The sequence below is a fragment of the Lingula anatina genome, chromosome 6 (assembly GCF_051362555.1).
Source record: "Lingula anatina isolate TDL-2025a chromosome 6, LinAna3.0, whole genome shotgun sequence".
Taxonomy (NCBI): Eukaryota; Metazoa; Brachiopoda; class Lingulata; order Lingulida; family Lingulidae; genus Lingula; species Lingula anatina.
In genome coordinates this window covers 2,538,629-2,555,551 of record NC_141772.1, presented here as the reverse complement: position 1 = coordinate 2,555,551, position 16,923 = coordinate 2,538,629, and the positions used below count along the sequence as shown (strand labels likewise).

Here is a 16,923-nt window from a genome sequence, read left to right as displayed (position 1 = left end):
CGGGAGGATGGAAAGGAGTGTACTGAAATTTGTGCCCACACAGTCGACATATGTTGGGTTTAGATTTTGGCAATTGGAACCATGGTGACTATATGTTTTCTGTAAAGAACATTCTTCCTTGTAAACAACACCTGAAAATAAAGCACTGGATTCCTGCTAACAGTCAATAGAATGGTTAATGGACACCTTTTTTTGTATTTCTGGAAAAAAATGGATATTTTCCATGTTAGAGTATAATTTAGTTAGCAAAAACTTGACATTGGCATAAGAAAAGATAACAGAGTCAGTTGATGAATTTTGATGACTTCAAGGAAATTAATTTGATAAACAAGTGGCATGAAAAGGTGTGAAGGAAGGTGATATTCCTGTATACAGTATTATAAAAGCTGGCAATATTAAATACAGATTAATTCAAAACTGACATTGAATCTCATGATGGTTTTTATTTTTTGAAAATCATATGTGCTCTTTTGAAGGAGGTGGAAACTAGCTCACATACTCCAGTGCTTCGTTGAAAGGCATGTGCCAGAATCAAGAGAAAACATGATTTAATATTCAAACATGACATTTATGAGTGGGGATATACTGTACACCACCAACGCCTTAAAGCAGGTAATCATCATCACGAGCTGCTCATAGAGCATGTCTTTATCTTCTACAGTTACAATAACCTTCGCACAAAGTGGGGCACTTCAAACGTGCAGTAATGCCGTCATTTTGTGGAGGTTGGATACCAAATACCCTTATCTGTATTGTAGGCATTGTACTAGAGTATCGCTAACAAGGCATTGTTAGTTTCTCACACAACGCCCCTTTAAGTGTCTTCTCCCACTTCAGAATTAATTTCACCACAAAATGACATCACCTGTGCTGAAAAAAAAAAAAAAAAAGACCGCCGCCCTTTGCTACGACTTTTTAACATCCCACCAGTCAATGAACAAATGGAATGTTCTGCTTTCCTTGTTCCTATTGTTTGGGTTGTTCTCACTTCCATAGTTCTGATGTTATTTTTCCCCGTTATGTCTAAATTTGTCTATGTACTTGTCAGAGAGGCGGTGAGACGCCCACCTTACTTTGTCGTGAATAATGTATGTCATCGAGCCACAAATATTCTTTAATCGGTCTCAAGTGACGGTTGAATTGTTGACTTTTGTTGTGTTTTTAGTTACAGAGCTCAAAATAATGGTGATTTAAATATTTTTTGGGTGACATGTCATTATGGAGTAGAAATAAGCAGAGTGTGAAAGATTTATTTTGATGGTAATTCCATACTTCTCTGAAAAGTGATTTGAATTGCTTAAATTGCCTTTTTTTTGACAAAAAAAGTGTGATTGAGACTTGGAAAAAATCTCATCTGATGGTAGTTGTTGATATCTCTTAAAAATGATAAGATGAGTGAAATTTTCTTTTTCTTCTACTTTATCGAAGTGAAATAGTACAAAGAATATCTTATCAACTAAGTCAACATTACATCATTCTTCATTCCTCCCAGCATATCTTACTCAACATGAAATGATGAAAGATGAAAGCTGGAATTTATCTTTCATCTCTAAAAAATGCGCTGTAATGCCCCGAGTTCACACTTAGGTACATAGAGCCCACTTAGCAAGTGAGATTTTTTGATTTGCAGCGGAAATGGCTGACCTGCGGAAATACATGTGACGGCTACATGCGATGCTTTGCCAGACTAATTTCAGACACAAAGTGATAGTATCTCTGCTTTTCATTTATACACTTTCACTCTTTAATAAAGAGTGTTCCAGGTCAAGACACCTGATCCCGTTAAAAAGGAAATAACTGAGAATCATTTTTTACGTGTATTAAAAAAAGTCGAGGAATGTGGACTGCACTGAAATCTCTGTGATGAAACCTGAGATTAAATACCTTTTGCATTGTTTTATGCAGTATCAGCTTATCTTTATGGACGTTGGTGTCAAAATGTCACCGTTTGAAAAGTTTTACTGTTCTTTTAATGAGCGTAAGAGAGTGAGAATGTAATGTGAGGTATGATGATAAGTCTTAAACAGTTGCAAGGGAAGAAATAGGCCCTTTTAAAGGGGACAGTCATTACACAAGCTAATTGCATTTAAGAGTGGTAATTCTGCTGGTTACTTGTGATGGTATTTAAGATAAATTGTATATTACTTATATCACTTGTCTAATCGCCACATTAATATTAAATATTATCCTCAAAATAACTTTAATGAGACATAATCTGAGTGTCATCTTATTAAGAAAGCAGGGCTTAAGCTCATGGTTAACACAGAGTGTAATTTATTATGATCATAGAAACACATACAAATGTTCATTATGATAATTATGAATGTCCGATGCTCCTGATGGTGTTTCAATTAAATAATTCACAGCACTTTATATACTTAATCTTTCAAGGCCATGTCATTAAGACTTGTATTAAGTATTCAGCCATGCATGTTGAATGAAAAATGTGCTCAAGGTTTACTTAGACACGTTAAATTTTGATCCTGTTTCAAACATTTATTCACTTTTTACCTGGATCATAATAATCTCAATGAATTTTTTTTTAAATTTTGTTGTGAATTTTTTAATGTTCATATATTTGCAGGTGGCAATCAAATATATACGCAAGACCAAGATTGACAGTGAGCTTGATTTGCGGAGGATCCGCCGTGAAATTGACATCATGTCTTCCCTGCACCATCCCCACATCATCAGCATATATGAAGGTAATTTTTTTTTCTAAATTGTTAAATTTCAAGAAAAACAATAAACAAAACCCTGTAATTAATATGATATTTATGTACAAGCAAATGTGCTTGTACATTTAGCCATCACTGAGTCTGTTTACTTTTTATCTGTCATCACAAGTAAATATTTTTCATTAAAAAAAAACAAACTTTTAGCCTTCACTTGGCAGAAACTTTTCATTCATTTTTACCTGTCTTGAGGACCTTGTATGCTGGCACGTAATAATTTTCATCAAATGCAAATTGCTGTGCTTTTAGAAATAAAAGATGATGATATTTTGATATTTTTTAATTGAAATCACACACAACACACAAAGTTTGATTTGGCTAAAACAGATGTTGCATTGGGGGAGGAGGGGTCCTTGAAGTCCCACGCATGATGCAGCGTGAGACTTCCAATTCATGCCTGCAATTACTGTTAGGTCAGCTACTGTGTCCCCTATTACAGGCAAGGAATGCATTACAGGCCACTAGTAGCAGTTGGACAGCGTGTGACAGACGGGCAATGACATTTTTTGGTGCTCAGGATTAAGTTTTGTCATGAAACATACAAAGACCTCCTCTGTGTTTTTCCGAGGGGGGTTAAGTATGATTGTGTGATGTGATGGCGCATTAAGCAGTTCTAAGTTGGGAGAGACTTGAATTTCTGTCTTTGTAGGCAGGGTGGAGGAGGAGGGGGTGGGGGGCATTAAATGCACTTTTAATTAAATTATTAAAATGCAGCAGTTTACGTCTTTTTCAAAATAAATGTGCACTTTGAATTGCGTAAGAGAAGGGAGGAGTGAGAGTACGTATGAGGCGGCATATCAGAACACATGACAAAGGTTGCATGACAGTACTTTTGTTAGCTGTGATGTTATCTGTGAAACAAAATACCACAGATGGAAGGATAAGATGGTCAAGATGAACCTAGGCCAGTCTGGTCTCTTTTTTTGTACTCTGGTCACCTGAGAAATTATATGTATTGGTATGTATGTCTGAGAAGGGTGTTAACAAGAGGCACGTGAGCGGAAACAGGTTGCGATGATTTGTAATGAGGATAATTTCAATGTGTTAGCATGTTGGATGCACGCAACATTTTTTGTGCTAGTGTGTGAAAGTAATTATCTAAAAGAAAATTACACTAGAAATCCTAGACATGTTGGCAAAGTAATACAACATTATGAATTAAACTGAAAGCCATTATTAAAAAAATACATTTTGTCGCCAGTAGTAGACAGCTTAGCAATAGAAATGAATTATGAGAGCATAGTACAAGGAAGAGATGTTTTACCTCATTGTAGCTCAAAGAGCTTTTTATTGCCTTAAAGCTCTGCTATTCTCAAGTGATGCTTTTTTCTTGTAAGAAGAAATTTCTCTTGTTTTTCACTTTGGCATATTCTTCAAATCCCCCAAAAAACTTGTAACAGTAAAATGAAGTTATTGGGATGAGCTATTTCCCTATATTCCCATGGCACATACAGAGCAATTCCTCTCTTTTTTCTCACAGTTTTGCACCTATGGTGGTCTGATAATACCTATAAGCTGACATGTTATGCTCTTTTATTGATTTTGTGATAAAACAAGTGGTCTAGAAAAGCAAGGAGATCAGCCATGGGAATGGATTATTTTCAATTTTGTTTGACATTGTAATAGATTGAGTATCTAAATCCAGATGTACTGTTAAACTGTGTGGCTTTATTTCCCCCAGGTGCTTTGATGAAATTAGCAAGTATATAATTCTTATCACAAATTGCATTAAATGTAAAAACTCCCACAGTGCTATGTGTTCCTCCTGTAATTTTCCCATAAACTTAATAAGAATTCATCTGCAGATTGAGATAAATCGCCGATTAATCATGCTCCTCATGCAAAATTCAGATAGGATGTTACAAACAGTTTGGCAAGGCGGCATGAGCCTGCATTCCAATCGTGATCGATCTGTCTCAAGGTAAATAGACAGTCTGCGAGGTCTGAATAACAAGTTCTCATTTTGCACAATATGGCACGTTGACATGAGCTAGAGACAGGCTGCGGGCTTTTTTTAATCGAAGTCAAAAAAGCATGTGATATGTTCTTACATCGAAGTGTTGGTGCAGACAGGATGGAGTCAGGCAAAGTCCATTAGTAGATTGACTCTACAATACCTGAATCACCTATTGCTCAAAAAAACCTATCACCAATGTAAAAAGCCTCTCGACAATAGTCTCACCAAAACAACAACAAAATCACCCTGGTCTGTTGAAAAATTAATTACTGTCTTAAAAAGGCACCAGACAAGTGAATTATCTTTTTGATTTCCCAGGATAAATAAATCTGTTAAGTCCTTTGGGGCATTACCAGAACAATGAGCAAATCACATTTGTTTGCTCTCAAAAAGAACCTGTTATCAAAAGAATCTATCAACCTAGAGGCTTGTCTTTTAATTCCCCAGGTAAATATTCAGATGCCCTGGTCCCTCCTTCACCCCTTGGACCAAGGTGTCACTGATAAGGAGCCCCTACACCCCTGGATTCTTCTGTTTTCCAGGCTATTGCTTCTACACACAGTAATATTGCCAAATATCCACAGGTCCCCATTGAACTAGAAATAGATACAATGGGACCTCAATCCCCCGCAACAGGGCGAAAACCGCAAGCCAAGTCTGCGGTTTTTGGCTGGTCTGGGATGTGTTGATTTAGCTACAAAGCAGAGAATATTACTAATAACCAGAAAGAAAGGGGTGTATTTATTTCCACCGAGCAACTGGAGTCAGAAAACATTAAAAGTCCCAGGGACGTCAAGCAGGCCATTATTTAGGGGGGTAGATGTCACAACAGATCTGGTGTTGTCAACTATCAAGGTGACGTTCTAATCAACTGAAAATAAAATGTGATAATAAGGGATCTGATCTTTGGTGTCTCTAAGTGCACCTTTAAAAAAAAGTCTCTTATCATGTGTCACTGAGTTAGGTAAGTTTAAGAAACGGTACTGATACTTTTAACAGTTCTTTTATTCTGATGAATGAGGGGCTGGCATTGTTGCCTTGTGTAACTTAAAACTGGTGACAGTAATACATGGAACTTTAGATCTTGTGCTATTTTGATGTTTTTGGTATTGTATGACCTGTTTGTTGTATAAACACTGAAACACCATGGAAAATACTATTTCATAAGTTTCTTAACTCATATATTCTTACACTTTAAAATTTCTTTCTCCTTTGGTGTTTCCCAACAGCAATGTGGGATTCTTAAAAGAGAAGATAATTACAGTGCCAAGCATTCTTGCAAATTTTTGGGCAGAGCCCACCTGTAGGTCGCACCCTGTAATTATGCTACATTGCTATGTAGCTGATTGTGAGGTACCCCCCACTAAATTAAAACCCCATAATCAGGGTGTGCATCTCGATCCAGGTAACATGGGCCATGAATGAAAAAGGTATTTCCTCTTACTACAGAAATTTCCCCTAATTACTTTTCAAGTTTCGTGATGATACTTTTGCTACCTAAGGCGATGACTCAGGGCGGGAAGACATAAAGATAAGACCTAGGTGTGAGTCATGCCTTGGAGACTTTACCTCGACCAGACAGGAGGAAGAAATAAATAACACCTTTCGTTAAAAGTCCTTTGTATTGTCAAGTGTGGAAATAGTAATGTTTTCATTCATGAATTTGTTACAGTCAAATTTGACTTTTTAAAACAAAAATGTAGATTTGAAAGAACAAAGAAAAATGTGCATTTATTATTCTGGCAGAAGTAGTTTTGAGGTTTTATGGCCCATAGACATGCAACTACAGTGCAGAATCTGAGGGGTTAGATGGTGGTGGGGGGCGTCCTAATAGTTTTTCCAATAAAATGCTACCAGTGAGTGTATACCCTCCTCTAAGTCTACGCAATAACTTACACCTTTTTGATCCTCTGTATCAGATTGACTCCGCATTATGAACCTGAACGCATATTGTGCTGCGTCACCCTGCATCGAAAATCAATCGTATACTTTCTCCTCTGTGAGCATCCATGATTTCCAATGTGTTGCAGATTAATTAAACAGTAATGATCCGAAAAATGAACAAAACCAATTGATGATGACTTGTTGCAAGAATGTGGTGCCTTTGACAGTGGGCACAATTAGTGCATTGTGGACTTGTTTTCGTTTTGAATATCTAACAGGGGTTCCGTTATGAAAGACAGGAAGTTCATTTGGTCAATTTATGTACAGTAGCCAAGGTACTGGTAATTTGATTTCTTTTTTGTTACCTCAGACCCTAATACAAGCTTGCAATTACATTCAGCTATTTATTGAATAAATTTGCACAAAATTAATCCCTACTGTCCATTAGAGTTGACCCAGCTAATTAAGCAAGTCCACTTTCAAAAGATTTGTCAGCGACTCCAAAGTTATAATCGTCTGTTTATAGATTCAACATAATGAATGTAAGGAACAGTTAGGAATGGCAGAAACTATTTCAAAATCAATGGCTATCTTAACTTGACGTTGAGACGATAAATACTCGAGTCAGTTGGACAACAAATGGTGTCAAGCGGTACCCCGCATAAGGTGGTTTTGACAGGGGACCCTGTAGCTGTTTGTTTTTCTATCAGGTACCATGGGTATTGTCCAGCAATGAACAAGACATTAGGCAGTTCTGTACTTGTTACTTTTACAAATATGTCTGCTAAGAAGGTCAATACCTGACAAGGGATCTTTAGTCAGTAGAGGCCAGAAACTTCAGAATGACATAATGAAAAGTCTTACAGACAGGTACAATACAAGAAAAACAACTTCTGCTAAAAATAACTGATTGTTTCCAGTTTTGAATCCCTTTTTAACTCTGGCAATGTGTTTTTGCTGAACTTGGCGGCATTTCTGCCAACTGGTGAAAGGGGAATCAAAGCCCTGGTTTGTTTATGCAATGAAACCAGCAAGGATAAGTTGGAATTTAAAAGAACAACAAAAGAAAAAATGCAATGTCCAACATTGACTGTTGTGTGTACATTTTGCACTCTGCACAGGAGCGGAAAGAAAAGAGCAATTTCATGTCACCGGGGTTCCAAACACAAATTTTGAAGAAACTGTTTGCAAAAAAGCTTTACAAAGTTGACAACAGTGGCTGTGGCTGACAGGTCCAATATTTGATTTGTAAACAGGTGACAAAGTTAAAAGCTTCCACAGAACATATTTACAAACTTTTTTGCCATTTTTTTTCAATAGTCATTAAAACAAACTTGAACCTCTTAAATATCCACATATATTTGTTTTTTTCTTCAAAGATCTTTCAGAACAAACTCGGCTTTTCTTTAAACACCAACAAAAATCATAAGAGCAGACTATTACAGAATTCTGTCTGTTATTTCTTTTGAATTTATTACCTAGTCAGACGCCCATACAGCCATTAGACACATGTAACTTTGCCCTTATCTTAATCTGTGGTTTGTTTAGATTGCTTTTTATGAGGCACTTAGTGAAAGGAAGTGTTGATATATGCTAGCATTCTTAGATAACTAAAAAGGAATGTCAAAACCAGCACTTTCTTTTCTGATTTGTCGAAAAGAAGAAACACATTCCCATGTTCTTAGTTTGAAGCTTCAGTCAGCTAGCGTTGTTATGGGTCTTTTTATATTCAATTCAATTCAATTTATTTCTGTACTGGTACATAGATTGTCATGACCTTGTACAATATGATATACAAATGATGATACAATACAGTTAGTGTATTACCATCTTTATATAATGAAGATAAGTACTAGTAAAATTACTCATAACATATTCTATCTAAGCATTGAGATAAACCTTGGTGTGATTATAAATTTACCATAAACATACTATAAACATGTTACACAAAAAGAATATGTTTTTAAAGAACTTAAAACCACCGTTACATAGCTGTTTGCATGGCTGTTTGATGACATTGATAATTACGATTAATGACAATTACATAAGACATATAAGTAAATAAGTTACACAGATATAAATATTGTGCCATGTTCAGTCCCACTGCCGAGTCACTTCTCACAACAGTGGGACCATACACTGACATTTTAAGGGATATGCTAAGAGTTACCAAGCAGAGCAACCACTTCACTTCTTTTCTTAAATGATTTGATTATAAAGTTGGAGAGGGACACTAAAGTATCTTTGTTGGCACTGTTAAATACATGGCATAATTGACTGTCTGGTGGCCTTGAATCAGCTTTTAGGAATGAGGTTTTACTGAAAAAGGTGACTCGGTCTGTTTTGTACATTGGGCATTGGAATATAAAATGGTATTCATCCTCAATTACCCCTTGTGTGCACAGGCGACAGATTCTGTCGCACCTTTCAGTTTTTGGCCTGGTGTGCCGCCCAGTTTCGATGTGGAGTTTATGGTCACTAAGACGTAGTTTAGCAAGGGTTGATAAGGTGTCGTAATTTGTTATTTTATCAACATAAGTTGCCCTTTCACACTTTTGGTTAAGTATACGGAAAAGAGATAATTTACTGTTGGCTTGAAGTTTGCTATTGCATATTTGGGTAAAGTGGTCAGTTTGTCTTTGTTTGAAAATTGTGGTGAAGTTTTTTGGAGGTGACTGGCTAAGCCACACATCACCAAGGCCAAATGTGAAAAGGATTTTTCGGATACCCTCAGACCATGACATACAAGCTGGTCTGAGTGTGTGGACTGCGGGTGGGACATAGGGTGTCAGCAACTTGTAACTATTTATCTCTTGTATGTATGCTTGTTTCATTAGTGTAGCATCAGACATTTGAATAATTTTACACCATAGTTTGACAGATGCAAACTGTATTTTGGTATAGAGGGGAAGGCGGCCAAGTTCAGTGTATACACCATAGTTTGATACGTTTTGATGGAGGCCAAGGATTTGTTTGCAAAATTTTAAGTGCAACTTTTCTGTAGGGCAGTTATCCGTTGACACCGAGGAGCCCCATATCTCTGAGCAATATGTAAGGATTGGGGAAATGAGGGTATCAAATAATTTCTCTTTTAAGGATGTGTTTACATTACTCTGAAGTGGAAGAGACTTGGACAGACTGAAGAATGCCTTTGTAGCACGTTGTAGGAGATTATTTTTGGTTTCTGTAAAGCTTCCTGATCGATTTAGAAGGAGACCTAGATACATGTATTTGTTGACCTCTTGGATTGGTTTTCCATACAGGAAAAATTTTTCACTGTGAGCTTTTGATTTTGAGTTGAAAATAACTACTTTAGTTTTGGTGACATTTACAGTCAGTCTCCACTTGTTACAGAAATTTTCTACTATTTCCAAACTTTGCCTTAGCCCATTGGGGGTCTTGGACATAAAGATGAGGTCATCAGCATAGAGTAAACCTTGTATTGGTATTCCATTTATATCTGGACTTGCAGCACTTTCGCTATCAATTGATCTAAGAAGGTCGTCAATAAAAATATTAAAAAGAAATGGGCTCAATGTGTCACCTTGTTTTACACCTAGTGTTGTATTAAAGGCCGGGGATATACCACTACTTGTCTTAACACATGCTTGGGAGTTTTCATACATGCTTTTAATGTTTTTGTACATAAGTCCTCTTATTCCTAGAGTACTTAGCTTGAACAGTAGTCCGTTCCTCCAAACACTATCGAATGCTTTTGAAAAGTCAATGAAACATGTGTATAATTTTTTCTTTCCTTTCATAAATTTTGTAATAATGGACTTAAATATAAAGATATTATCTGAAGTACCATGACCATGTTTAAACCCAGTTTGATGAGGTAGGGGTACCCCTTGTTGGGATGCGTGTGCTTGAATTCTGTTTAACAGGACCGAGTTGTACAGCTTTCCGAGGCAGCTTGTAATAGATATTCCCCTGTAGTTGTTAACATTTGATTCATCACCAGATTTGTGGATAGGGACTATATATGCCTTGTTCCATATTGATGGGTACTTAGCACTTTTGTATATGATATTGAACAATTTTACAATTACATCTATAAGATAATCCTTCCCTGATTTTATCATTTCGTTGGTTACCTTGTCTTCCCCTGTTGATTTGCCATTTTTCAATTTTTTTATATTGCTCATGATCTCATCAGCACTAATGTCATGGTCAAGTGCAGTTCTGTCTGGAGAATTCATTTCACTTTGCCTTAGTTTATTTTCTATTTTAAGCTTGAAGTCTTTATCAAAGTTATGTTTACTTGATTCAGTTTCCTCACAAAGACTTTTAAAATACTCATAAAATTCACTTGGTTCAATAAATTCAGTTTGTGTAGACTCCATATTTAAATCTTTAACCGCTTTCCAGAAACATTTGGGATTTGCATTTTCCATGGATTGCAACTTTTGAAGTAGGCCTTTTTTATATTCTTTTTTTGCTTTCTTACATCCTCTCTTATAACGATTGAATGTTTGGTAGTATGATGCATTGACTGAATTGTCAAAGGGTTTCTTGCTCCTAAGTTTTGCTAAGTTTTTTAAGTGGGACCTCAGAGATTTTAAGTCATTGCTGTACCATGTTGCCCTTTTCTTGTTTTTTCGAGGGTGGACTGAGGTGTATTTTCTTGATTTAAGAGCCCTTTCAGCTGCAGTTGTGAATATTTCATTTACTAAGGGTAATGCCTCTTCAGGAGAGAGAGCTTGTGACATAAAGTAATCAACCTTTTGTTTTGATTCCATGTTACCCAGGGCCTCAACAAATTTAATATGAGAATTATTTTCCCAAATGAATTTAGTTGGCTTTGGTATCAGCTGAATTGATTTTGTATGTTTGTTGTAAGTAGTTTTGCAGTACAGTTTAAGTTCAAGTAGGGCGTGGTCAGAAAATATTGACAGATCATTGACGTGAAAGTATGGGATGGTGCTGTACAAAGTGGCACTACAGATGACATAATCAACAACGCTGTTACCAGCTGGTTGATAACAAGTATATTTGCCAAGTAGATCACCTAGTTTACGGCCATTTAAGATTCTTAAATTGCAATCTTTGCATAACTCTAGCAGCTTTCCACCAAATGCATTGGATTTTTGGGAGTCCATTGAGTTTCTAGGAGGGGGTGGGTTGTATGCATCACTGAGATAATGGGCCCCAGAAATTAAGGTTAAGTCTGTGCTGTCATCTGTGATAAAGTCTGAGTTAACTTTCGTTCTGGCATTGAAATCCCCTTGGATAATTATATCACAGTTAGCTGACACTGTTGTAAGTTCAGCTTTAAGTTTATCATATGGGTCTGCATTTGCATTGATCACAGAGTTGGGGGGACTTATGTAGACTGTGACAAGGATGACATCACGCCTAAACCCAAAGTAGAATTTGCTCAATTTTAGAATCAGAATATCTTCACACTTGCTTTCTAACTTGGTAACTCCAGCAGTCACTGATTTTCTAACAAATGCTACAATCCCACCTGAGTTTCTCTTGGCTCTCTTTGATTTTTTCCTACAACTACTGTATGATACAAAGCCTGGAATTTCTATCTTGCTATCATTATCAGACCAGGTCTCCACTAAAGCTAATATATCAAAACTAGAAATTTTCCTCACTAGTTCAGCATCTTCCAGCTTACAGCCTACTCCATGGATGTTCCATGAGCCAACTTTGATGCTATCCGAATGTACTTTTTTCATTATATAAAAACTGATATTAATGAACAAGGCAGTGGATCCTTGCTGACATCACTTAATTTGGAATTAAACTAAATATTTTTTAACACTGATAGTAATGGTGCACATATGCATGAATGTAAAGATTACCTACAACAACTTAAACAATTTCAGTTTTGAACAACTTATGTTTTTACAGTAATAATTGGTTAAAACATTTTGTACTTACTGAGTTGGTTGGACTTGATAAGAATATGGCGTGGACATTTGGAATACTTATTATACACATTACTTATCCTTAATACTTTTCCAGTTCTTTGTTTCTCAACCATGTTTACATATACTCATTTAATCCCAGGAGCGAGTGTCAAAATGAGTGCCTGAGAAGATTTGCTGTCTGCTATATGGCCAATGTCTCTCATCCCTGTCATGTCGTGGCTGCCTGCCATGGATGTATAGCTGTGGTTCTCTTCTGCGTATGTATCCCCATGAAACATTGGTTTTCCCCCAATTCCTATGTTGATGATGTGACTTTGGGGAGAGTAAGTGTCCAGAGTCTCCATATGTCTGACGGCGGTAAGTGTCTTGGGTATGATTAACAGGTTTGACATCTCTGCGGGTCTGTATGATGATGGGGATGTTCTGCCCATTTGCTGTGTTGCAGTCATTGTCTTCATGGAAAGGAGGAATTCCAGATCTGTGCACACCTAGTGAGTGTTTGGTATGAAGTAGTAGACGAGGGAGTCCATGTCTATCATTTAGGTGTACATTGTCGTGAAACATCCTTTTGTTCACTTTTCCAGAGTTATAACAGACAACTGGGTCATTATTTTGAAATTTCAGTTTTTGTTTCTCACACACTTTCTCAATTGACCTGTTGACATTGTTTATTTCATAGTAACTCTTGTCTTGCCGTGGAAGAATACTTGACATGATGATTGAAGCCTTTGTAAACTTCTTCTTAGCTGTAGATGCTAGTTTATCATATGCTATCCCTGGTGTCATTGTGCCATCTGCAAAGTATTTCAGATCATTAGTCCCTGTATGTAGCACAACACTGTCAAAGTCTGTTTTATCACATTCTTGGATAGCTTTTATCATTGCTTCTACCCCACCACGTACATACTGCTGCTCTACAAGCATACTTTTTGTGCGGGTCTCGTGCATCCTACTAAATATTGAGTCTGACAGTATCAGGGAATGTTTTTGGGAAGTAACTTTTCCAGTAGATTTCCACATACTAGTACTTGTCCCCTGTAGGGCTTGGCTTTCAGTGTTGGTAGTCTTCACCATATCTGCATAAGTCTTGTTTTTGGGAAAGTCATCTGTAATCATACTGTTTGTATGATTTTGTGAGAGTTGGTGTGAGTTTGAGTGTGTTTCATCAAGTTCTTTCTTTTCAATTCTTTCTGCATTCTCTTTTACAATTTTCTTCATTTCATTCAGCTCTGTTTGCAGCAGGTTACTCTGAAGGGTGAGATTGTTTATCTTCTCTGTTTGTTGCTTGACAGTATCTCTCAGATTGTTTATCTTTTCTGCCTGTAGCTTGATAGTATCTCTCATTTCTTTGTTCTCAGTACTATGTCTCTCATTGTTTGTCTGTAAGACTTTAATGAGTTCTGTCTGGCTGGCCTCCAAATTGACAAGGGCATTGTTTATTGAAGTAAAGTTCTCAGTCCAATTATCTGACCATCTCTGCTTGACTGATTCAGCCTTAAGCAAGAATGTCTGCTTTGGTGTAGTTGTTGCCGCAGGTGTGCTTTTACTTGGTAGTTTGATGGGGGTACTCAAGGCCCTTTCTGTCTCTTCATGTTCATGCCTGGGTTTAGTACTTTTCTCTTCATAGAGCTCTTTCACACTTGTTTCACCTTGTGTTTTTGCACGTGTTTCCTCATCCTCTTGGGCTTCTCCATTTTCTCCACTTGTGTCAAGAGTGCTCTTTGTTTTTTCCTCCATTAGAAGTTTCTCATAAATTTCGTTATCGTACTCCTTTCCATTTTCGAATACTTTGAATGAATGAATCCCAGCCTTTGTCATGAACTTTTTGGCACCTGAGTAGTAGATGTATCCCTGATGCAGATTTTCAGAGTAGCCTAGAACTTGCTTTTCAGTCTCTTCCCAGGTCCTGTAGACACCAACTTGGTAGCCTCTTGCCACAGCATAGTAGCCTTTTTTCTTTGAAGAATTCCTTTTCTTGGTCATTTCAGATGCTAGTAGAGATATTTTGTATCAACCACGTAGTTTCAGAACAGATAGGAGATATACAAGTCAAGTTCTTGCAGCATTTCAACTTTCAAGTGATGTCAGCTTTCCACCTCCTTGACCTACTTTCAGGTCTCCATTGTTCTTTGTCCTTAGTGTCCAAAAGTTTGAACTTCAAAAATCAGACTTCCAAGAAGTGCTGCTGTTAATTTTTTGCCACAGAAAGGTTCTATTTATACTCACAATAGTTCTCCATACTTCAAATCATACATTTGAAGACTTTGCCAAACAAAAATTAAGAAACAAACACAAGAGAGGAGTCAGTGTTGTTTCAACTCACTTGACCTTGACGGGGAGATATGGATTGATAAATTGTGTTTTCGAATCAAAATGTAAATATGGAAAAGAATGACCTTGTTGCAACTGTGATTTAAAATTAAGCTCCAAAACAAAAACAGAACCAGATCAAAAAATTCTTCCACCACCCCCTTCGAAAAAAAAAAAAAAGGAAAAGTTCCATTACTTTTTTTCACAACCCCACATGATATAAGTGCAGTCAAACATCGAGGCCACCAGTATATACAATATATTCATGGGCACATGAACCAAAAGCCCTCGAGGTGAAATGATTTTTTGCAACCAATAATTGCATTACAAGTTCGGGTTTGTTATTCTCCCTTTTGACTCCGCATGGCAGGTATATTGACTTGTAACCATCAGTGAAGTGACACCTCAATGGACCGTAGGGGTTATAATAGCAGCGCTGGATAAACATTATTGCTTGTAGAAGGAAAATACAGCGATGTTATTATTATTGGTGGGTGAATGTTCTTGCAGTAGCAATAAATGGTGATCTGTCTCAGCATGGGCTGCAAATGAAACAATTTTTTTTCGCGTCTTTTTTGCTGTCTGGAAAACATAATTGATATGCCTTTTTTTTTTTAAAGTATACTGACTTGTTGCTAGACATGGAAGCATTGTATAATTTATAATGTGTATTTTGAACCTCAATCAACGATTCATTCAAATCTCTTCAGTTCAGACATTTCACAAGGAGCTATTTGGCTACTGTTTGCTGTCCTTTTGCTTGTCATTCTGTCTAAATCCTAAAGCTGGCTTATTCAGCATTGATCTCATCTAGGTAATATTTGCTAACTCTTCACCATGTTTAATTCCATTTTGAGTCAGTTTTACACATTCCAAACCCCTTTCTACAGGGGTTCAATTTAGAAAGCATCCTAATTGTGTTAATGTTTGACTAGGTCTAATCCTAATCCATTCAAAATGTTTCTGTCTAACGCACTCTTAAAGCCGAGATCCAATTTCATGGGAGCATCTTCATTAAGGTAATGTTTGTCAACTTTTTGACTTCTCATTCATTAAGGACACACTCAATGTCCTGAATGGATTTTTTTCCGGACGACTTAAGGATAGAAATTCCTAGCTGTTGTGTCGACACGAATTGTGAGATAGACAGGGTCACAAAGTCCTTGTGGTCTGTTTTCCTGTCCCTCTTCAGTGGAGATTTTACACCTGACAATCTTCTCCTGAGCACAAAGATGAGCAAATAGTGTCATATGATCTGTACAGACTGTGGGGGGCTTAACAGTTGGCCTTAGTTAAGGCCAGATTGTAGGTCTCTGGGGAGGGGGGGGGGGGGAGAAATTTGAGAAGTGGTGGTAGTGAGGGGGATGAAGGACCAGTAAACTTAATTGAGGATAAGTGCCAGATATGCTGTGAGTGGATAAGGATTTGTTGAAGGGGGGGGGGGCTTGGGTCCCTGTCCCTAGATAAAGGTCAATAGCAACTTCAGCCTAGCTCTGGATTATATTTTTGACACGTTACCTCAGCAGATGATCTGCTGGTTAAAGCCGTCATTCTTGGCGACATGGGCAGGATTGATTTAGCACGCTGAATTACGGATAATTGCTGGAGACATGCAACTGTTGGATGACATCTGTGTTAGAGGAAAGGTATTTAAGAGGTCAAAACATGAAAGGAGCAGGGTTATGGAGACTCTGATGTGAAATGAAGGGGAATGATAAGGCCCCTGCGTGAACTGAACGTGCTCCATTGTCATAGATTTGTCCCTTAACATTTTATCTCAGCGTTGTCCTTGAAATGGAATTTTAAGACACATCCACACCTGACACAAATGAAAAATAACAATTGATAAAGAAAATGCTTTACATACACCATCACCTTACATTTGTTTTGCTTTCAATCCATTGTTCTTCACACAAATGAAAAATAACTTTGGATAAGAAAATATTTTTCTCATAAATCATACCCTGATTTGACTTGATCTGATTCCTTTGTCTTTTAGCTGAACATATGGATCATACTTTGTCATCAGGCATAACACTAAGCGGGTTTGGGCTTTGTTGTAATGAGTTTTACCGAAACTGATCCTAATACCTTGCTTGATAAGACCATACTCTTTGTTGTGGTGCCTCTCCCCAGGTGAAGGCAACTATTA

The 16,923-nt window shown here is 37.2% G+C and overlaps 1 protein-coding gene across 1 annotated transcript in view; it reads left to right on the top strand.

Moving 5' to 3' along the window:
- Positions 1 to 16,923, top strand: part of LOC106169791 (uncharacterized) — a 42,843-nt gene that overhangs the window by 5,055 nt on the left and 20,865 nt on the right. Inside the window, exon 2 of the mRNA XM_087015345.1 lies at positions 2,585 to 2,705. Coding sequence (XP_086871471.1) covers positions 2,585 to 2,705 — 121 coding nt within the window. The remainder of the gene's footprint in view (positions 1 to 2,584; positions 2,706 to 16,923) is intronic.